The following is a 22514-nucleotide window of genomic DNA, read 5'->3' as shown; positions in this document are numbered from 1 at the left end:
ACGCCAACGAGATTGGACTCCAGGACCTTTTTCAAACCTAACTCGCACAAGTTAGCGATGTCAAACTTCTGGCTCAATTTCATTATATATTTACTCCTCTAATTCTGTTTGGTGATTTACACAAAAACGAAGCTGCACTTTGCTTATAAAAAGTGAGCCAACGGCAATAAGTAGCTCTAAAAGTCGAAAAGTGAAACCAGGAGACAAATGCCAATATAAGCCTGAAAATAACATTTTTCTATGTGCTAGAATTGAATAGTCGAACTGGGGAATACCGGCCTCATGTCCTCGCAGCTTCTCGATGATGGCTTGAAATTATGCAGACACTAGCCACCATTTGCGAGTTCGATTTGCAACGTTGATTCGTAATACAACACACTTTCGCTAGCTCATGCGTGTAAATAGCATTTTTTATCTATTTTTTTCGGGTGCCTGATTTTTGGAAGACAATAAAGGCCTTCTAAACATCAGTTACCAATAAAGCGGATAAAACACTTAATATTCAATTGTCAGTTAGAATTAGGGCAGTACATAAAAATGAAATTGAGCACAACGGTTGAGAAAACTAACTTGAGCGACTTACGTTGGGAAAATCAACCCGTATTATAAAAACACGTCCGCTAGTATAAATAGATAAATTAACATAAAATCGTTTTTCATTTGGTCATAACAAAATTTCTGGTTAACCCAGCCAGAGCAAATAAAACTAACTTTGCGGCTTGCAAGACTCTGTGTTGCCAGGGGCTGTTGGTTCTTTCACTGGAACGACTATGAACTCAAAGCCTGAATCTTTGGTGCTCTCCAGGGCAGCTTTAATATCCAGACAAGAAGCCAGCTCAATGCCTGATGACAACCTTTCCCTTTTCTTTGAAGCAGCCGCCATACAAACTGAAAAAATTGACCGCCAAAGTAACGCAGAAGCCTCCAAACACAGTTATCAAAGTAAACACAAATAGAAAAGAATGTTAAACCTTTAAAAAAACTGTTGAAAATTATTAAACGGCAATTCAACAAGTTAACTCCACAAAAATTACCTTACCTTCATGTGCACTTTGAAAACCTTACCTTGTCTTAACGACGCTTTTCAACGTGCACTTAGAAAAGCGTCGTCCGCCATAATTGTGAACAAAAAATTTAAAATGCTGAATTCTGGTAATAATAGCTCAAACCAACCAGATGATCTGCACAGTACATTAACAAATCCGATATAATATAAAATCCGACTCATTCATGAAGTTCAACTTGAACTGTCTGATTCATGATGTTATGCAAGTCAGGTAAAAATGATGGTCTAAGCATGATGGACTCCTCGCACAATTAAACTGGCAGCTATTAACATGTCAAAAATCGTATGTAAATATTGTCAATAACTTCAAGAAAAAATAATCAATTCATCAACAAAAGCTCGTGATCTTCCGCATCAAACGCTTTTGTCAACTCTATGAAGAAAAATCTATGTATCTTCTAAAAGACGTTAAAACTTTTGTGTGCAGTTGTTTTTGGTATGAAACCTGAATTGTTAAGCCAAAACGAAATAAATTTTTTGATGAAGTGAAGCATGCAATTGAAAACTAGCATCTCAAAAATTCTGGAAGTAGGCTAGTGAAATTGAAACTACCGGGAAATATCTATCACGTAAAATTGGAATGACTTAATGCACACTATTTTCACATTTTTGACAGATCAGTCGCAAAACATTGAATAAATTTCTTGAAGAATTTGTTCGTTCCAGAAAAACTACTGAGACAATTTTTATTTTTCACAGCATTTTGAATCAAGAGACTTGTCAGCCATCAATTGCAGAGATATCATTAGCTCCTGGTTCAAATTACAATGAGAAAAAATCACATCACTTTCAAAAACCATTGACACCAAACACGAATCAATGAAAATGTATATTTTCGAGGTACCTTGAGTTGATTCACCGAATAAGGTATGCTGACTGATAAAATTGGTTTCATTTTGATGAAATGAAAAATCCGGTTTGTCGCAATAGCTTGTAGCAGATTATATACCAAAAAAATGTACATTTGCTTTGAAGGAAAATCCATTTGTTCTCAAAAATACTGAGTTCCGTTTTCAAAATGAAAATTCAAATTTTCTTCAACCTGATTTCGGTTTAGCTCAGCCTTCATCATTCTCTTTTTGTTTCATTGTTGTCAATTTAATGATTTACTATCATATTCTCCAGAGTAAATATCTATATAATTATATCCAAATTGAGCAACAAAACTTCTTGGCAGAGATCGTTCGAACTTAACGACTCTAAAAACAGTCAAAAGTTTCACCCGACAGTTTTCAATCTATCTCTGCGCCCAGAATTCAGGTTGATAAGCTCAAACCCTTTCATCTTTATAAATTGCGCTCACAAAGCTCGGGTTAACCCACGTAGAAACCCAAGATATGCGGCAAAAAATATATACTTTACCAAAAAAATCTAACTTAAACCTTAACTTTGCGTGGTTTCTAACAATTCTTTTTGTCGAATAGGTGACAAACCTTTGAAATACTAGGGGTAGTAGCAGGAACTGATAAATTGGACAAGATGACGCATATTTGATGCTATAGGGGCTAATCACTCTCGGTAAACGAGAAATTTCCAAAAACACGAGTGGCAAACACTAGCAACGAATAAAGCTGGGAATCGTATGCAAGTTCCACATATGAACCACAGATCGTGAGTACAGCATTAGAGTCACTAAATGAACGACTTTGCTGGCAAAAAAGGCAGATTCCAATTTTATAATTACACCACGCTTGATTCAATACGATGGGACGAATACTTCTTATTGATTGAATTTTTTCAATTTTTCTCCTTATTTTTCCCTTCAGGTTCCCATTAAAGTGTATTGTTGTGGTGTATACAGAAAGTACTTCATAATTATATTTACTGGGAAAACTAGAAAACATGGCTGTGTGGATGGATCAATTGCTTCAAAGTCCATATGCCATATATAAATCCTGGCTCGGGTAACAAGATTTGCACGAGCAATCTATATTTCGCACATAGGCGAAACTGAGCTTCGCACCACTTGCAAGCCAACGGCAAAAAAATAATATCAGAGAAAAATATATTTAGTTAAACCTGAGCGTTGAAGCATATCAGCGGCAATTTGAACTACATTATTAAACTGCAAATAAACATAGGGTTACAGAAAATTGAGCATATTAGCAGCACAGATTCAATTAATTTTGTTTAAAAAAAGTAACTACAAAAAAGTTTATATACAGATTTGGACCTAGCCGAAAGACAGTTGGAAAGAGTCAAAAGATAACTTGAGAATTTCGAAAAAAAATAGATGGCCTTAAAGCTCTTTGAAATTCAACAACAAATTATGATAGTTTCTTTTTTGATCAAAGTAGCCCAAATTGTGAACATAGCCAACAGGCAGTTGGAAAAGAGTCAATGGACGCAAAAAAAACCAGATGGCTTTAAAGCTCTTTGAATATCTATAGCAGCTTATTTCTGACTTTTTTGATAAAATTAAACGAACTTGAGAAATCTGGATCGTTAGGTAAAACAGATAAATGGGACAAGATGACGCATATTTGATGCTATTGGGGCTAATCACTCTCGGTTAACAAGAAATTTCCAAGAACACGAGTGGCAAACACTAGCAACAAATAAAGCTGGGAATCGTATGCAAGTTCCACATATGAACCACAGATCGTGAGCACAGCATAAGAGTCACCAAATGAACGACTTTGCTGGCGAAAAAGGCAGATTCCAATTTTATAATTACACCACGCTTGATTCAATACGATGGGATGAATACTTCTTATTGATTGAATTTTTTCAATTTTTCTCCTCATTTTTCCCTTCAGGTTCCCATTAAATTGTATTTTTGTGGTGTATACATAAAGTACTTCATAATTATATTTACTGGAAAAACTAGAAAACATGGCTGTGTGGATAGATCAATTGCTTCAAAGTCCATATGCCATTTATAATTCCTGGCTCGGGTAACAAGATTTGCACGATCAATCTATATTTCACACATAGGCGAAACTGAGCTTCGCACCACTTGCAAGCCAACGGCAAAAAAGTCATATCAGAGAAAATATATTTAGTTAAACTTGAGCGTTGAAGCAAATCAGCGGCAATTTGAACTACATTATTAAACTGCAAATAAATATAGGGTTACAGAAAATTGAGCATATTAGCAGCACGGATTCAATTTATTTTGTTAAACAAAATGTTACTACAAAAAAGTCTATATACCGATTTGGACCTCGCCAAAAGACAGTTGGAAAGAGTCAAAAGATAACTTGCGAATTTCGAAGAAAAAATAGATGGCCTTAGAGCTCTTTGAAATTCAACAACAAATTAAGATAGTTACTTTTTTTGATCAAAGTAGCCCAATTTTTGAACATAGCCAACAGGCAGTTGGAAAAGAGTCAATGGACGCAAAAAAAAACAGAAAAAAAACAGATGGCTTTAAAGCTCTTTGAATTTCTATAGCAGCTTATTTCTGACTTTTTTTGATAAAATTAAACGAACTTGAGAAATCTGGATCGTTGGGTAAAACTTTCAATTCGCTGGGAAATTCGATAATTGAATTAATTATGTCAAAATAATTAAACTAAAAGTCGACCACGTTTTTTGGGTCCTTTTACACTTTTGTTGTTTGATAGTGGATTTTGCCTTTCTTGTAACAAAGAAAATGAAAATTAAAAAAATCAAACGTCAAACCGCAAAAAAATATCTTCTGAAAAAAATCATCGCGACCTATATAAGAGTCTGAACTACGTTCATCGAAACAGTAATTTTGAGCGTGTACAAATTTTAAGACTTTCCTGAAAAAAAATAAACGAAAAAAATATCACGACCTATATAAGAGTCTGAACTACGTTCACCGACTCTTAATAACGCTTGCTAATCGCAGAAGTATAATAATAAAACAGCGCTTCGAACAATAGAAAAGGAAATCTCCAGGGTTCTCCGAACACGAAACATTCAGCATCAGAGAACCCTAGGGATTCTCTGTTAATTAGTCACTACTGCCTGGTGTGCTGTGCTCATAGTTCATCTGAGCAAGTTTCAGCTTGTGTTTCGGTGTTTGTGCAATTTTTATGAAAGCATGGTAATGTGCTCGAATTTCGATGAATATTTAACCCGACCTGGGTGCATTTCGTCAGATTTCATGGAAACTAAGCCCAATACAGGCCTTGCAACAAGTCAGCTTCGTTTGTGAGCGCTTGAAGAAACTTTACTATTCAAGTCTACCGATTGCACCAGGCGTCAAACAATCGAAACCTACTATATATGAAGTGTCAAATACACCAGTACAATCAAAGGTATCCGATGGGAAAATTTTTATGCTCTTCGATAAAAACATCATTCAGATCAGTTGAGTCACCGGGTTCAAGTCAATGGTTTTAATTCTTCATCCAGGATATATCTCATTTGTACGAATAATCCTAGTAGCGAGATATTGGATATTGTGCATTCGAAATCAAATCGAAAAAAATTTTGAGTAGTATAAATTTCACTGTCAAATGACGGTTGGTCAAATCTGTTGAACAACAGGATTCGATTATAAAAATCGATTTTGCTGATCTTGAAAAACGTAGGGCCCTGCTTCCGAGTTAGCTCTGGTGGCGTGGAACGAAGGTTTTTTCCCAATATATTAGTTTTTATCAATCTCCGAAACTGGTTGACACAAAAAAGTGTCAAAACTTGCCCTGTTTGAGAGCATTGAACGTCTTGTTAAAATTTTGATATTATACCTTATTTAGAACAGTTTTAAACGTTTTGTTTATGTTTTTTGACAATTCAAAGCACTTTCTAGGCCATATATAGAAAAAAAAATTGTAGTGTTTTTCTTCATGAGAGCGACTATTGAATGTAATGACTTAATAAATACAACACGCTACACCAGCGAGCTGTTATCTGAAAAACGCCGGGATTTACCGCGCAACCACCTCCCAACGAGGTAAAAGATTAAACAATGTTACGAAGAATTATAATTGGTCAAAAATATATTCGTATAAAGTTCGAGGCAATAAAGGGATCAATCATTCAGATTTACTCATACTTTTCTTTACTATTTCCATAACTTCGGACTCGACCACGAATCGCTTTGAGATCTCATTCACGATCGAGTTCATTTCGTCTACCGAACATTTTTTCGTCATTTCCTTAGCAATCAAAGCAACAGCAGAGTCACGAACAGCTTCGCTTGTGTTCAGTCTCGCGGGTTGAAGACGTGCACACTGAATCATAATACTGACCATAGAAGGCGCGTCTGTCCTGTTAAAAGCATTCCTGATCACCTTCTCAGCCATGGTTTTATCAGTCACGTCCGACGTCAGAAAAGTGACGAGAGCTCTTGGCGCGTAAATCGGGGCTCTGTAGCTTGAAAAGCAGGCACTGAGGTACTTGTTGTGCACCCGATTATCTTCCGCAACCGAAAGCGCCTTAAGAATTTGATCCATTTGGTTATAACTCCAATTGTTAGCCCTCAAAAGATTACTGACAAGCTTTCCAACGCTCATTTTGTCAGCATTTTTGGCCAGGAACTGCAAAAAAGGCTTCTTTGCCAGAACAGACTCGTCCATTGTAGTTGCCAGTTGTATCAACGACTCAATAACAAATGCCGAGCTTATGATATTTCCTTCCATCTTCGTCATCAACTTAGTTGCAGCGTCCAAGTCTCCTCTATTCACATGTGTCATCAAGGTCACGTTAGCCAGCATGGAATACCTGCAGCAAAATTAAAGGTATACACTAAAAATATCTATTTCTCAGATGCATTTGTGGACATAAATAAATGCACATTTTACTCGCCAAAATGTTTTATTTTAATACTTTTTTTCTAAAAACAGCTAAGAAGATTTATCTACAAAGGAAAGGGCCAATATCAGCTCTTCACGGAGAGCCGCTGCTGTGCCCCTGGTTAAAATATACATGCAGTTTTTTAGCTATTTCTCTGGGCTGGGTAATGTTGCCTCACCCTCAAGTAACTAGCACTGATCATGACGGGCCTCGAACATCCGACCTTTCGTTGAGAGGCTGAGACGTAATCAATTCACCAGCGATCCCCAGTTACAAAAAACTAGCATCGATACAGAGAGATTTTTGCAGAGCTAGGATATGTCCAAAGTTGGTGAAAAATGCCACAGTGGCTCAGGAAGCCTCGAAAGCTTCACTTAATTAAGCGCTTCGAACGCAAAAACTAATCAAAAAATTATCTGCAATTGATTTTATTTTATTTTTTTATTTTTGTTTGGTTGTTTTTAGTTTGACAGAACTCCAACCACGCACACAGAACTTAACAACTAAGACAATTCGATGATTCGACCATAACAGAACTATTTTCAAAAATAATGCATCTAGAAAAACTTCAACGGCATATTCACCAGATAGATAGATAGAAAGATAGATAGATAGATAGATAGATAGATAGATATAGATAGATAGATAGATAGATAGATAGATAGATAGATAGATAGATAGATATACATAGATAGATATATAGATATATAGATAGATAGATAAAGACATAATCGACTGCAAAGAGTAGATAGATAGATAGATAGATAGACAGATAGATAGATATAGATATAATTGACTGCAAAAAGCAAAATATCGAAAAATTTTTGGTAGGGCTATTTATATTTGATGCGACGTCGTAAATGACCAGAACATCAACTTTGAATTTGATAAAAAGTCCCAATTACAAAATCAAAATTCGAAAAGCAACACTTAGTCACAGAGGAAATAAGTTCTTTAATTTGCTCACACAAAATTCCCTAGGTCCAAAAGTACTCGACCAAAACTCTAATTGATATTAAACGCATTACCCACGAAACTCGTAATTTGTATGTTAAGCCAGGAGCTTAATATATATTTTTTGTTATATTGTAACTATATACACGGAAAGCGCCTGAAATTGAAAGGATGTGAAGCGCCTGTATGTTTTAAATCGTTTAATTAGCTGTATATGGCTTTCCAAGAGTCTTCGGTGTTTTGCAAACCACACGGTCTGGTTCGGAGTTTACTGCTGCATCGGCTCAATTTGGTGTCTGCCGACCGTTTAGCTCCGAATCAGTTCTGCTGATGTTAGAGAGGCTTCAAAGGATGAGAAACAGTTGGAAGCAGTAACCGTAAAGTGGCCCAGTTTTGATTTTAAAACCGAATAAGGGTGCCTACGACTAGCGAGTTATAGAAATTTTGGCGAATGGGTTTTATTTTCTGTTTATTTTTGCGATCAATTGAAAAATGAGGAGGAATTTTGTATTTGGGTGTCTTTTAATTTTTTTCCTGTTTTCTACGCAGAGACAGCTACCATAAATAATCATCAGAGAGAGTTGGTGATACATCATTTTAAAGCCCTTTAATATATGAATCGAACGACATTAAAAAATGTCTCCCAGTCTCGAGAAAAACAGGTTTGGAATTTTCGTTTTTCGTTTTAATTCAAGCGAATAAAGCGAGCGAGCAGGCTTACAATAGTTTAAATTAAAACTTAGTTTTAATTGCAAAACATTAGCTCCCAGAGTTTTTTTAGCACCTTTATGCAACCGAAAACTTCAAATGTTTTTTTTTTTTTCGTTTTTCTTGCCATTCTTCTACAAAAATTGTTTACGAATTTGCTTGTTTTACTGCGACTGTCAAATACGCCTAATCTCTAGTTTTTTGTTCAGCTCCTTTTATCACACGACGCAGAAAAAACACGACACTTTATTTTAGTTTTTTTAAAACTAATTTTTTATTGTATTTTTTAAGATAATGGTCGGAACAATCTGAGCTACTTACAGTAACCTGATATCATTGTTTAATTTGCTTTTACACCGTCTCAGATAGAACAATTATATTTAAAAGGATACAGAGTTCGGACACATGTCATTAACCGGGCTTATTTTAATTGAAACTCAATCATTTTTCCAAAGTAATCTTTAATGTTTTCGCACATAGTTTTCACTTTCTTTGAAAATCTCCAATTCGTATTTCATTGATAAAAACGGGCAGTGCTTTGTAACCTGAATTCAGTTCGTTAGCTGTCCTCTCACTGTTTCTGGTGCTTCAAGTTCTAATTTTCATTTGCATATTTACCATTAACAATAAGAGAAAAGGATAGCCTGTTACTGTGCTAGTAGCATAGCATCTTTTGACCATAGCATTAAAAAACAACAAGATTTTTTTTCAAATAATAGTAGTTTTTTCTGCGTGGTGTGATAAGATGATCTAAACGAAAAACTAGAGCTTAGACAGATTCGACATTCAAAGTAAAATAAGCAAATTGGAAATCAGTTTTTGTACAAAATTAACTAGACAAACAAAAAATTTTAAAAACAATTTTTTCAATTTTTTTTTTGAATTTTTGACGTTTTTGTTTCCAAAAAGGCAATAAGATGAAATACGAAAAAAAAACTAACTATAGTCGAAAACAAATTAAGTTTTTACAGCTCGGATCAAGCAATTGTTGGCTTTTAAGCTATTAAAATAAATTATTGTAAGCCTGCTCGCTCACTAGAAATTAGACAAAAAATCAAAATTTCAAATTCAAACCGGTTTTCCTCGAAAACTTTTTTGCAATTTTTTAAAGTCGTTCGAATCAAGACTAAAAGGTCTTTAAAATGATACATCGCTCAACTCTCTCTGATGATTACTTTTGGTAGCTGATTTTGCGTGGAAAACAAAACAAAGAAAAAAATAGAAAAAACTAAAACAACCGAATACAAAATTCCACCCCATTTTTCAAATGGTCGGAACAATAAATTCCTAGTTGTTTACGGGAAAAAATCTAGGTCCCGATTACAAGACAGTTGCTCTAAAAAGTGCAAATAGAAAGAAACAACAACCTGTTGCGGAAGTCGTCAGGAACCTCAATGCCAACTGTTCTGGCGAGACGCTCCAAACGCTGAAATGCCAAGCCTTGCATCCTTGTTTTGTCAGCCACCACTTTCTGCACAACCTCCTTTACAAACTGGCGCTCCTGTTCTGATCCATTTGAGAACAATCTGTGCAATAGATTACACATGGCCGTTCCCACAAGACTTGGCAATTTGGCATCCTTGGTGATAGCCGATTCCGGAACTATTACACGACCTTCAATTCCGAACAATGATTTGTAAACATTTGCATCCTTTTTGCGCAGCAGTTTCGCCAAGCTAGCTCTTGAGAATCGAACAGCCTTGTTGGCTGACATTTCAAGAGCCTTTTCTTGCTGGCCAATCATCATGTAGCCAAGCAGGATTTCCCCTGCCAAAAGTTCGGCATCATTTGTGGTTCCGTCTGTCTTTAACAGATCTTTCAGCATTGCTTTTGAAGATTCGTTATCTGGGTGGTTCAGACATGCAGCGACCATGTAAATTTTCATATTATCTGCAGTACCATTGTCCGAAGCTTTCAAGTAGAACTCTTTCAGGTCTTCAAAATTCATTTTTCCTTGGAGTAAATCATCAAGGTACACTTCCATCAAGCCGGCTGAAGCATGGTACTTAAACTTCGTATCTAAAAGTCGTTCCAGAGCATTTTTCATTTTTTCTGGGGGTAAAATCTCTCTGACACGGCCAATCGCAAGACCAAGACTCGTAGGGTCTACAAAATATCCGTCTAAGGGTTCACTTAAGAGTAGCTCAACGTCATCTTCAGTTTTCATACCTTGGAAAACATTTGAGGTAACTTGGAAAACATTCAAGTAATTGAGCTTCTTCGCCATCGCATACGCCCGTGGAAAGGACTCCGCTCTAAGTAACGTGTCCATCATAAGGTTTACAACAGAGTATTTGGCGAAGACGTTTCGAATCGCTTCGTCTTCTTTCGACATGAGAGCGTCGAACTCCTCGAATCGACCCAATGTAGCATTCAAAATCATCTTCTTGGCTTCTTTCTCTGCTTCCAGCTCAATTTTACACTCACTTGAGTCCATTTTAGCCAGTAGCTCTTCCAATTCTTGGCTGGATAGTTGGACTAAATTAGAACTAAATTGGTTGGGATTTAGCATTGCATGTGGCCTCAGCATAACGTTGAAGATGTCGTTGATCAATTTAGCGAACACTTGTTCACTAGTGATAACAGGCATAGAGAAATCAGAGGGAATATAATCGAATAAGCAATCATTTTTGGCCAGGTGTTTCGCTACAACTGATTGCTGGTACGAATTCCTACCTGTAGCTGTTGCGCTTGTCAAGTAGTTGAATATCTTCCTAATATAGCTTGAACACGTTTCTTTGTTGGAAATGGACTTTAAACACTTGATAAGAACTTTACTCAAATCTACACTCGAAAAATCGATCTGCATAAGCATAGGCACAGCTTTGTCTAATAGATACTTCGACAAACTTTCATCGAAAGAGATACCTTCAGTAAGATGAGAAGCCTCGAAAAAGCGGCCTTGATGTAATAGAGCTCTGATAATTGCAACTTGGGATCTAGGAAACGCCTCACACGACTTATTTTTAAGAATCAAGTTCAAAAGGTCAGCATTTGTTATTAATATCTGGTGAAACGCTTCCAGCGAGTGCAAAGCTATTTCTTCGGATTCATTTTGTAAAGCCACGTTGAAACCTTTTATCATTTCATCTTCAGGCGGTTTAGCCTGGCTTGTGTTGACCAAGAAAGGAAAGAAGAATTGAGGTCTGATTTCCCCTATTTCCGGTTTCTGCAAGTACAACTTCATGACACCCGTTACGTCTTCAAGTTTATGCCCATATATTACGTCAGTTTTGAGCCAGTTTTCAATCGGTTTCTCAAATATATTCGACTCAGATACATTTTTAATCGTGACATCCGCAGGTTCCTTACTATTTGCCACCATCGCACCCATCAGGTTATAATCTGAAAATCGCACTCCAGACGGAAGCGCTGAATTTTCAGGAATCGCCCTTTTCAGTTTAAAACTAGCATCTCCAAACCCATTGGCATAAAGATAGGCGCTTGTCAGGCCTAAGTTTCCGTCATACACAGGAATAGACTCAAGTCTAAGAGCTGCAAATTGGTCCAAAAATTTAGATGTTACAGCATCAGTGGCGTTGCTTTCTACAAGACTAGCATAAACTAAACAGCAAGCTTGAATCATTGCAACTTTCTCGTCTAACGCAGAACTGTCATTCAGACTCATTGACAACAAGGAGTCTTCGATTCCTTTTAAATCTCCATCTTTGCTATATCCAAGAGCCAACGCCAGCTGCTTCAAAAATGTAGTATCCTCAGTATCATTTAACCTTGCTTGTGCTTCAGCTAGAATTTCCCAATTTTTGTTAGCTACACTTCCCGATATCAAGGCCAGCAGCCCGCTATCTGATATTTCCAAAGACTGCTCCTTGCAGAAATTGAATACGTCAATGGCGGACTGGTAGTTACCTCTAGCTATTTCCATTCTCATAATCGCAGAATATGTTCTCGCATTGGGCTGGATTTTCGCGTCCAAGTAAGACTTCAGAAGACTCTTAGAATCAAAATCTTTGCTGTTTTCAGCGTAGCTCACCAACATTGCATTTCCCAGAGTGGGCGTTAATTGAGATTTTGTGAGATAAGTTTGCATGAATCGAGACAGAACATTGCTTTTGTACGCTTTGTTAGTATCGAACCATCGACCACCGCATGCTTTAATAGCATCTCTGGCCAAAAACGGTTTATCGGGGGTAGCCAAAGCCAGCGCTATATCGCGCTTAACTTGTGCTTTGTTTTTTCTCTCTAAGAAATTGATACTGCCGAAGTTACTGGATGTTAGTCCAATGCGTCCTCTTGTAGTTGTTGGTTGTGAAGACTCATCAATGGCCGGAAACAACTCCTCGGATTCACCCGACAATTCTGTCGCGGACATAGTCGAGAGTGGTCGGAGTTGCCGAGCTGATGATGAGGTTCCCACTCTGCAACATGCGACTCGTGGTTGGGGGGCTAAGAGAGAACCAGCTCTCAACATTTCTGAAAACATGACTAATTTTAAGTTTAACGATAAATGAATTGCGTGATGAATACAAGCTTTCCATAGATAAACTGGAGAAGTATATATATTTTTTAATTTGCCGCCAACATAATATTACTACACAGAGGCGAAGAAAGCCTTCGACAAATAGCTCAGATAAACAGCTCAGAATAACTCAGACAAATATGACAGACAGTTGAATATGGAAACCTTCGGTATGGAAAAATTTCACATGTTTTCACCAACATGACTTGTTGAGATTGGGACACAAACAGAAAAATTAAGCTAACCCAAAAACTCCCTAAAGAAACTTATAAAGCCTTCAAATATGGTTCTTGCTATCTTCATTTTACTTCGAAACTTGAAGAATATATCTCGAAGTGGGTCCTTCTGACCAGGGGCGGATTTAGGGGGGACGCCCCCGCTCAGGGATTCGATCCCCCTGCCGACCCAAAGGGTCCCCCCTTTGTACTATTTTGAGATATCCATTTTTGGTGACGGACCCTAAAATTTTTCTAAAAGCGCCAATATATACTAATTGTGAGGGGGGAGATCGCGCCGAAAAAACGCAATTTTTTGGTCAACATTTTCCAAAAAATTCCAAAAAACGCCCTTTTCGGCCTGTGTTTTTCAACACTTTGCCTGCGGCGCATAAATTTTGGCGAAAACAGGCTCTTTGTAGTGCTTTGGGAGTGCTCTCAAAATCAAATCCGCCGAAAGTTTTTTGAAAATCCGCCCCCCCCCCCTCGAGAAAATCCTAGATCCGCCCCTGCTTCTGACTATTTCCACAAATTTACGATATGATTCGACTCAATCAAGACAATTTAAGAAAAATTCGACAAATGAAACCTCGAAAAAAGAAAACTTATCCATTACAAAATTTTCCGAATAGCATCAACTTTGTTATACATAAAACTCATCGAGATAAAATTAGGGAACCAAGAATCGCACCAAATTCCTCGCACATAAAAAAAGCCATGGAGAACTTCGCAGTAAGTTCTTAGGCAAATTAGGCAAAATAGTCCGTTTTGTGCTTGATTTCTTTACTTTCGGCAAAAATGATTGGCTCAGTTTCTCCTCACGACGACCGCACAGGCATACTAAGCAACTTACAACTGTTTCATATTTCGCAATTGAACTTTCAGTAGTGAGGTATTTTGACGAATTCAATGTGAAACTGTCACCTTTTATTGTTACTACCAGTCAGACCTTGAAAACATTCATACTTGGCTGACTTATAATAAACTAACTTAAAATACTGATAAAACCACTCTGATAAGTTTTAAGAATAATGCACAGACTTCCATTTTTCGTGTTGCTATAGATGATATTATGTATTATTCTAAGGCTTTTTCTAAGTATCTAGGTATTTTGGTGGATAATAAGTTATCTTTTTCAAATCAAATTGCTTTAATTAAAACAAAGTTAGGTAGGCATTGTGGAGTTGTCTCAAAGATGAGATATTGTGTACCTAAACCGGTCAAAATAATATATTATAATTCAAACTTTAAACCAGTTATTCATTATGGCAGACTGTTGGTATATGGCTGTATTGCTTTTTAAACCTAAATTCGATCGTTTCAGAAGAAGCTTATCAAATTGATATATTTCAAATGGAAGTTTGATAGCGTTTCGGATGAATTTAATCAACATAAAATTCTTACTGGCCATGAGCCTTTTGTATATGAACTTCTCAAATTTTGCATGCGCTCCCTCAACAACCTTCATGCTAAGCATTTTTTGAACTGACTTTTCAAGAGAAATGAATTTGCTTAGAATACAAGGAGGTCATCTCCCATATTTCAAAAAACCGATCTCTGGGCGAAAAAAATTCTGTGCCAAGCTCCTTAATATATTGTACCAAAACGAACATTGCCCTAAATTTTTGAAGAATTGAGTTCAAATGAAATTTGTTGTTTTCTTCATAAACTTAAAGTTACTCATATTTTAGGAAATTCAGACCTCTCTTCCTTTATTTTTGAAACAAAGAATGATTGATGTCAAGATCAAAAAGCTGGGTTTTTAAGTTCTGTTTGAAATTTCACCATCGTTAACTCTCTGGTTTACGAGACAAACGCATTTTGGGAACAAAAATCGATTTTGCCTGAACCTTGAACTCGCTCTAATTGTCTTCGAAGTTGCTTAAGTTTCGTATTGGTTAAACGCGATTGAGTGCTGTGCAACTGGCAAAATAGGGAGGTCATTTCCTGCTAAAAATTTGACTTTCTCAAACCTTCTCGTTTTCGAGAAATCGCAACTTTCTGAAAATTTATTTTTCAGTTTTACTTTGTTATTATTATGCTGGTTCCAAAATGTTAAAAGGAAATAGAAAAAAAAATTTTTCTGCTTCTTTTTTTGCTTTTCGGTTTTTCTTGGTATGTATTTTCCTGTGTGTTTTCCGTTAGTATCTAGTTCTCAAACATACATATAACATGTCAGTATCAGCAGCTGCAACTTCTTTAAAGAATTGTTTATGTTCGATAAATCCACTAAAGAATTTATTTTTGTTTAAAAATTTATGATGTTTTGATATTAAAGTTCACTTTATTTTTCTTTAAGGGTAGCCTATCAGTGGGCATTCATATGCCTTTTGGCTATCCTCTCCTGCGCTAAATTATATGCTTGTCATTTAAATTTCGTTGAATTTGTTACAATGCCAGGAGAAATTAATTCTTTTTTTACCTGCCCATGTAATTTTGACGTCTTATACTCCTATGCAATCTTAGAAATAGGAGGCTTATTCTCTCTCTCTCTCTCTCTCTCTCTCTCTCTCTCTTCTCTCTCTCTCTCTCTCTCTCTCTCTCTCTCTCTCTCTCGGGTATTCACCCTGTTAGGGTCCCCATGTCGCTTTCTACAGCTCCTGGTCATATGTCTCGCTAGGTTGGTTGCTGAGAACAATTTATTGCACAGTGGACATTCCTTTGTTGCCGGGACGTACTTGGTAGGGCTTGTTGTTCCTCGACATTTCTTCTCGTGATTCTTCAGGTTTGTTTTCGTTGGGAATTTGGCGTGGCATTTGATGCACTTATGTTCTGCGTTGTTCTCTCTGTGCATTCTTCTTATATGCACTGCCCGACCAGCTCTAGATTTGCAGACTTTCTCGCATTGGCTACACCCGAGATTGACGCTTTCCTTTCTTTGTGAGCGTTCTATCATGCCTCCTTCCCATCCATTCTCTTGGGATTCCTCCCATCTTTCCAGATGTGTCATTCTGTTCTTTTTAATCGTTTTCCATTGCTTTCTGTATTTTGCCATCTCTTCGATATCTAGTTGGTCAATTCCTGCTTCGCACATCAATTTGATCCATTGTCTGGGAGTACAACGGTACTTCGCTCTCGGTTTTTCAGTTTCTTCTAACTTGCTTAACCAACCAAAAGTTACGTGCTTCGCTCTTCTGTCGTCGGGCATACGTATCATATGTCTTAGGCGTTCAAGGTTTTTCGATTTTACTTCTGACTGATTTTATTCTGAGTTATTTCCTTACATTCCATCTGTTTTTGTGTTTTTGTTCCATTTCCTTCAGCGGTGGTTGGGTTTTTGAACTCCAAACATAACGGTAACATTGGTCTACTTTCCTTTGGATTCTGTTTATTTCTGACACATTCCAGGTCCGTACTTGGCAATTGTACAACATGGTGCTTTCTACTACTGCCTCAACTACACGCGCTTGCGTTCTTTTAGTTAACCTTGAGTTTTTGAGGCGTCTTTTGACCTTTGTCCAAGCTCCCATCCCGCGTTGTAATCGTACTCTTGTGTCTTCAGCTTCTCCCAGCCAAAGGCCCAGGAATCTGGTTCCTGCCGCACTGGTTTCACCAAGAGTTATGTTTTCCTCTTTAGTTTCGTTTGTCTTTTCTTCGAAGAGGCCCATTACTCTTTTGGTGGTGTCTCTTGCGACATCCATACTTTCCTTATTACTCAAGATAATAGTGTCATCAGCGAACAAGGCGTATTTGAGGTCTATGTGCTTCGCTTCAGCATTTTGTTTGTCTCTCCTTTGTGTCATGCAGGTGTTTCCAGGTACGTAAGTGATTCTTATTCCATTGTCTTCCCTTTGTTTTTCTGCTGCTCTTATTGTGATCTGATGAAATATGTTGAAAAGCATTGGGGAAGAAGGACATCCCTCCCTCAATCCTCTTTGAGGTGTCCATTCAGAGCTAACTTCCTTATTACCTTTCACTTTGTAAGAAGTTACTTCGTGTAGGTCCTTTAATCGTCCTAGGAAATTATCTTCGAACCCATAACTTTCCAGTATTTTCCACAATAGTGGTCGATTGATTCTTGGATAAGCTTTTCTCAGATCTAATAGGCACGCTCGGTCTCTATTCAGACTTTGTGATTCGCATATCCTTCGGTTATCTTCCTGTAGTCTTACCATTATTTGGGTGGTGTCGGCCGTAGATCTGTGTTCTCTAAAACCATCTTGATTATCATCAAGGGCGCCAAATTCCTCGCCCCAATCCCGGAGTCGTGTTGTTAAAATTCTAGCGAGAATTCGGCTCACCATGGATAACAGGCAAACACCGCGGAAATTATCGGGGTTGTCCTTCGCTCCTTTCTTGTGCAGTGGAATAATGAGACCCACTTTGACTATATCATCCCAATATTCCGCTGATGTAGTGAACATGGTTTGTATCACTTTTACTATTCTCTTTTGGAACTCTATTGGAGCTGACTTAAGGTAGATCATTCGGATGTCGTCCTCGCCCGGTGCTTTTTCCTTAACCTTCGCCCACTCTTCCATAATTTCTTCTTCTGAAGGCATTGTACTGCACTCCTTGGCCATTTGACGTCCCTCTGGTGTCGTTTGAGCGAACTCTCGTATGATCCTCCTCGACTTGATCTTCTCTGTCAGTCCATTTTATTCGCGTTTTTCTTGCACTTTCTGGAAGTGTTTCTTAAAAGTTTCCGCTGGGATTACTGTTGCTTTAGAATTAGGTACTGCGTAATCTCTAAGTCCTAGCTGCTGGAGGATGCTGTACATCTCCCCGATGTCTTGCCTACGCATAGCTTCCTCGCATTTGACTAAGAGCTTCCCACCATTCTGTTTCCCACTCTCTGAGTCTCCGTTTATACTCTTTTCGGACTGTTTTAAGCTCTTCCCTTGCATTGTGCCTTTGCGCCTCGTTTGTTGCCTCGTTCCATTTTTTGACTGCCCTTTGAATTCCGCTTTTGAACTACCTTGCTCGGTCTTCATGGCCTACCATCCATTGACTGGTTTTGCTTCTTGTATCTTCTAACCCACAAGCAGCCTTGGCTGCCCTTTTCATGGTTTCTGCTAATTCTGCCCAAGAGGGTTTGTTTGAAAGGGAGGCCTTGCTTATGTGTTCCTGATACGCATCATGATGTTTCTTGATGCGTAGCTTCCGCCAGTCTATTTTCTCTTGTTTTGTACGGTTGAATCTTTCCTTCTTTTCTCTGATGCTCACTTTAATCATCTTGGGCCTATCATCATCATCATCATCAACGTTTTGTGTCTTTTTCCCGTGCTACACGGGGTTAGACAACAATGCCTTCCACAAATCCCTGTCCATGGCTTCCTCCTTTTTCAGTCCCAGCAAGGATAGGTCTTCCTCTATTGTTTTGTCCCATGTCTTCTTCGGCCTACCCTTTGATCTGGGTCCGGGGACACAAACGTTTGTTAGCGCATTTGCAAGGAGCACGCTCCTCTGAGTGTGCCCGAACCACCGAAGACGGGACCTCCTCAAATAAATGTCTAGATGGTCAATACCGCAACGCTCATAAATAGAACGAGAAGCGATCATATGTAGGTCAGTACCAATTACCCATCGCAGTACTTTAAGTTCCGTTGATCTCAATATTTTAAAATTTGAGTCTGTCATTGACCAAGTTTCAGCTCCATATAACAACACTGGACGCAGACAGCTCTTGTAGATCAAAACCCGCGGAACAAGTGGAAGATTCTTATCCAATAAGAGTCTGGATAGTTCTCTAAACTTCAACCAGAAGGAATTTATGCGGGCTCGCACAGCAGTTTCCACCTTCCCATCCGGATGAAGCATGTCCCCCAGATATTTGAACTGACCCACCTTTTCAATTTCACCATCTGCAAGTGTGATTTTACTATCTGTTGCCTTGGATTTGGGATTCTGGCAAACTTTGCAAACAAAGGTTTCAGAGAGGCGTTGGCTTGCCCGCAAGCCACTGCACCTTCTGTGTACCCATAGCCTGCATGAAGTACACATCATAGAATTACTACCGACCCCTTTGCTGCAAACCCCACAAGGGTAATCACCCGACTTTATGGTCTTTCCCTCTTCCCCGGTAACCATTAACTTCGTTTTGTCCATGTTAACTTTCATGCCATTTGATTCAAAAATTGTTCTCCACTTTGCAAACTTTTGCAACACGCCCTCGAAGGTCTCACTTGTCAGCACCAAGTCGTCTGCAAACAGAATTTCCCATGGAATTCCGTCACCACATTCCTTGGTGAGTTCTTCAATTATCAGAATGAAGAGCAGTGGACTCAAGACAGAGCCCTGGTGCACACCAGTGTTGACCTGGAATTGGTTTGACCTTTGATTTCCTCGCCTCATACAGGAGACCGAGTTTCTGTATAACGACATGACCGTTTTGACTAGATTCTCAGGGACGTATTGTCTCCTAAGAGACCACTCGATCAAATATCTTGGTACTTTATCGAAGGCTTTTTCTAAGTCTACAAAGACATGATAAAGCTTTTGTTTCTTTGCTAAGAACTTTTCCTGCAACCTACGGAGCAGATGAATAGCATCGGTTGCGCTTCGGTTAGGCATAAAGCCTCTTTGTCTGTCATTTATCGATACAATGCCGCGAAGGCGTGATTCGATGACACGCTCAAAAACCTTCATAGGGTGCTCTAATAGGCGAATCCCCCTGTACGATCCACATAGCAAGGGGTCCCCTTTTCCTTTGTAGATGGTCACGGTATCACTCGTGCACCACTCATCCGGGATTTTCCCCGAGTCAATGACACTTTGTAGAACGCTTGTCAAGACAGAGAAATTGGATGCGTCCAAGGCTTTCAGCATTTCAGCCGTTATGGACGATGGTCCGGGTGTTTTACCGTCAGATGAATGCATAACTGCCTTGCCAACTTCAGTTTCGGTAATTTCCCTGATAGGCCCATGGATGGGAAGAGAGTCCATCATAGAACCGATGGCTGGTTTGGAAGAGAGCGAGTCAAAATACTCGCGCCATCTTTCGAGGACATCAGTCCCGTCAGTGAGGAGTATGCCACTTTCGTTCTTAATGAATTTACCTCCCCGAACATCATGACTTTCGGTAGCTGTGCATCTAGCCATTTTTTGACTGCCCTTTGAATTCCGCTTTTGAACTACCTTGCTCGGTCTTCATGGCCTACCATCCATTGACTGGTTTTGCTTCTTGTATCTTCTAACCCACAAGCAGCCTTGGCTGCCCTTTTCATGGTTTCTGCTAATTCTGCCCAAGAGGGTTTGTTTGAAAGGGAGGCCTTGCTTATGTGTTCCTGATACGCATCATGATGTTTCTTGATGCGTAGCTTCCGCCAGTCTATTTTCTCTTGTTTTGTACGGTTGAATCTTTCCTTCTTTTCTCTGATGCTCACTTTAATCATCTTGGGCCTATGATCGGACCATCTGTCTTCCCGTACCACCTTCATATCTTTGATGATTAAATTTCTGTGTCTCTTAGCTAAGAAGTAATCCAGCTCGTACCAATTACCTGTTCTTGGATGACACCACGTACCTCTATTATTCTTTCTAAAATAGGTGTCCACGATGTACAGGTTATTGTTTTCCGCCCACTCGACGACTTCGTCCCCTGCTTCCGAGTTTGCTCGTAACCCGAACTTTCCCAGAGTCCTCTCTTTTCCCGTATTATCTTGCCTGCCAATTTGAGCATTGTAGTCTCCTCCTATGAGCAACATTTCGTCCTTTTTCCTACACGGTATCGCTGTCTCTTGCTGTTTCCGGTATTCGTCGATTTCTATATCATTCGGCGATACTGGCTGGTAGACTGCGATCAGCTTAACGCTGTTCACTGTTACCATGGCTACTCGTTCGGCCAACCATTTTTGGCTCCCTTGCTTTTTCCACTCTTGGGCCCAATGGTTTCTAACGATAATACCGGCTCTTTTCCCATCGATTAGGACTGAGTCCTCTTCGTACCACCATACCCCCTCCTCTTTTGAGGATATTTCCGACAGCAGGATAATATCCCATTTGTTCTCCTGTACTGCTGCTAGGATATGCTGAATTCGGCCTCGTCCATCCACCTGGATTTTGCACCTCTGCAGGTTCCACGTGATTACCTCAGAGTCAAGGTTGGTTCTCTTTGAGAATTTCTGGTTCACTTTTCTTCTCCACCGTTCTTTCTCTTTCTTCCTCGCTTTCCCCGTTAGGTGCTCCTTCCCTTCTTTGCTCCGGTTTGCTAGCATATGCGTCCATTTGGAACCTCTTTTTTCACTGCGTCTTTCTTTCCTATTCCGCGCTCGCATCTCCCGAAGCTTCTGTTCAACCCACCTGTTGATGTCCACTGTCCTCGGCCCGGGGTTCGGATGTATGTCCATCAGGCACCATTTTACAATCCTAGCCTGGTGTCGTTCGTCAACCTTGAGCACCCGGCCGTTGAGGCGACTTTTGTAGCCTACAGGTTGTTTTAGGCGGTGCTCGGTTCGGCTATTGCCGGGCCGCTCCCTTCCCAAAAAGGGTCCTTGAAACGATTTACTTGCGTAGTCGTTTCCTCTTCTCCTTCTTGAGGTGATGTTGCTTTTGTGGTATCGCTTTCCACCGCGCGTAGGTACAACATCTGGGAGGCTTATTTCAGGTTCAGAATCTTCATCATCTTCTTTAGAATAATATGATCGTGCCAGAAAACAATTAATACACAAAAACTAAACTTAAAAACTTAAATGTCCTTAAAAACTCTAATAAAATTTATTCGGTAGAAAAACTTACCAAAAACACTGAAAAATTATTACTTACTTGTTGAAGCTTTATGCGAAACAAGAAAATAGCCACAAGAAAGTTGAAAAATGTCAAGATCGCAAAAAATTTGAGTTTTAAAGGACAAACATATTACCTTAGAACTCTGCCAATATAAAACATACTTTCTGGTAACTAAATCTTTTACGATAAAAATAAACCAATTAGAGTAAAGATATTAAAAATTGGTATATTAGAACGCAGGAAAACGTTCAAAAAGTTCGCTAGTGAAAATGAAATACATTTTTTTTCGACCAATCTCTTTTCTATTGGAGAGGGTAATTTAGCAAATGGATTTGAAATGAATAAGAAAACTCACAAGTAAAACCGCGCTTAAAAAGATATTTCAGCGTGACAACGTTCACTTCATTTTTTTATTGAAGGGAACAAAAAGTCAAACGACATAAACAAACGTTTTAAACTCCTCCATGAACGCTTTAAATTTCATTTTGATTCAAAATTTTGCGGACTAATTATTGTGGTAAAATCATTCCATTCTTCCTGCAGAGCAATCGGCTAATCTTGTTACTTCAGGGGTTTTGTAAATTTTTCATAATATTAGCTTATGCAAAAAAAAACAGAAGTAATCAAAAAGACCTCAACCCGTATTACCGGAACCCCTTTTTCATTATTGACCATAATTGTTCCGACTACCCTAGAAGAATGGAAAGGCACT

The 22514-nt window shown here is 38.7% G+C and overlaps 3 protein-coding genes across 5 annotated transcripts in view; all 3 read right to left on the bottom strand.

Moving 5' to 3' along the window:
- LOC134854908 (protein arginine N-methyltransferase 5-like) overlaps positions 1-22514 on the bottom strand; it is a 568964-nt gene that overhangs the window by 75352 nt on the left and 471098 nt on the right. For 2 of the 3 annotated variants that reach the window (XM_063871303.1, XM_063871304.1), the window contains exon 2: positions 712-890. The exons of the other annotated variant lie outside the window; for it this stretch is intronic. In XM_063871303.1, the coding sequence (XP_063727373.1) occupies positions 712-883 (172 nt within the window). In that variant the 5' untranslated portion in view covers positions 884-890. The remainder of the gene's footprint in view (positions 1-711; positions 891-22514) is intronic. 3 annotated transcript variants of the gene reach the window in all.
- Positions 5950-12871, bottom strand: LOC134854046 (uncharacterized). The gene is made up of 2 exons (XM_063870116.1): positions 9808-12871; positions 5950-6706 (listed from the first exon to the last, which is right to left on the bottom strand). Exons 1-2 carry the CDS (start codon positions 12771-12773, stop codon positions 6019-6021), a joined length of 3654 nt encoding a protein of 1217 aa, XP_063726186.1. The 5' UTR covers positions 12774-12871; the 3' UTR covers positions 5950-6018.
- On the bottom strand, positions 18050-20176 carry LOC134854726 (uncharacterized). Its single transcript, XM_063871082.1, has 4 exons — positions 19755-20176; positions 19261-19496; positions 18923-19061; positions 18050-18317 (listed from the first exon to the last, which is right to left on the bottom strand). Exons 1-4 carry the CDS (start codon positions 20174-20176, stop codon positions 18050-18052), a joined length of 1065 nt encoding a protein of 354 aa, XP_063727152.1.

This window comes from Symsagittifera roscoffensis, chromosome 9 (genome assembly GCF_963678635.1).
Source record: "Symsagittifera roscoffensis chromosome 9, txSymRosc1.1, whole genome shotgun sequence".
Taxonomy (NCBI): domain Eukaryota; kingdom Metazoa; phylum Xenacoelomorpha; order Acoela; family Convolutidae; genus Symsagittifera; species Symsagittifera roscoffensis.
Note: the sequence above shows the minus strand (reverse complement) of the source record. Positions and strands in the feature narration are given on the sequence as shown.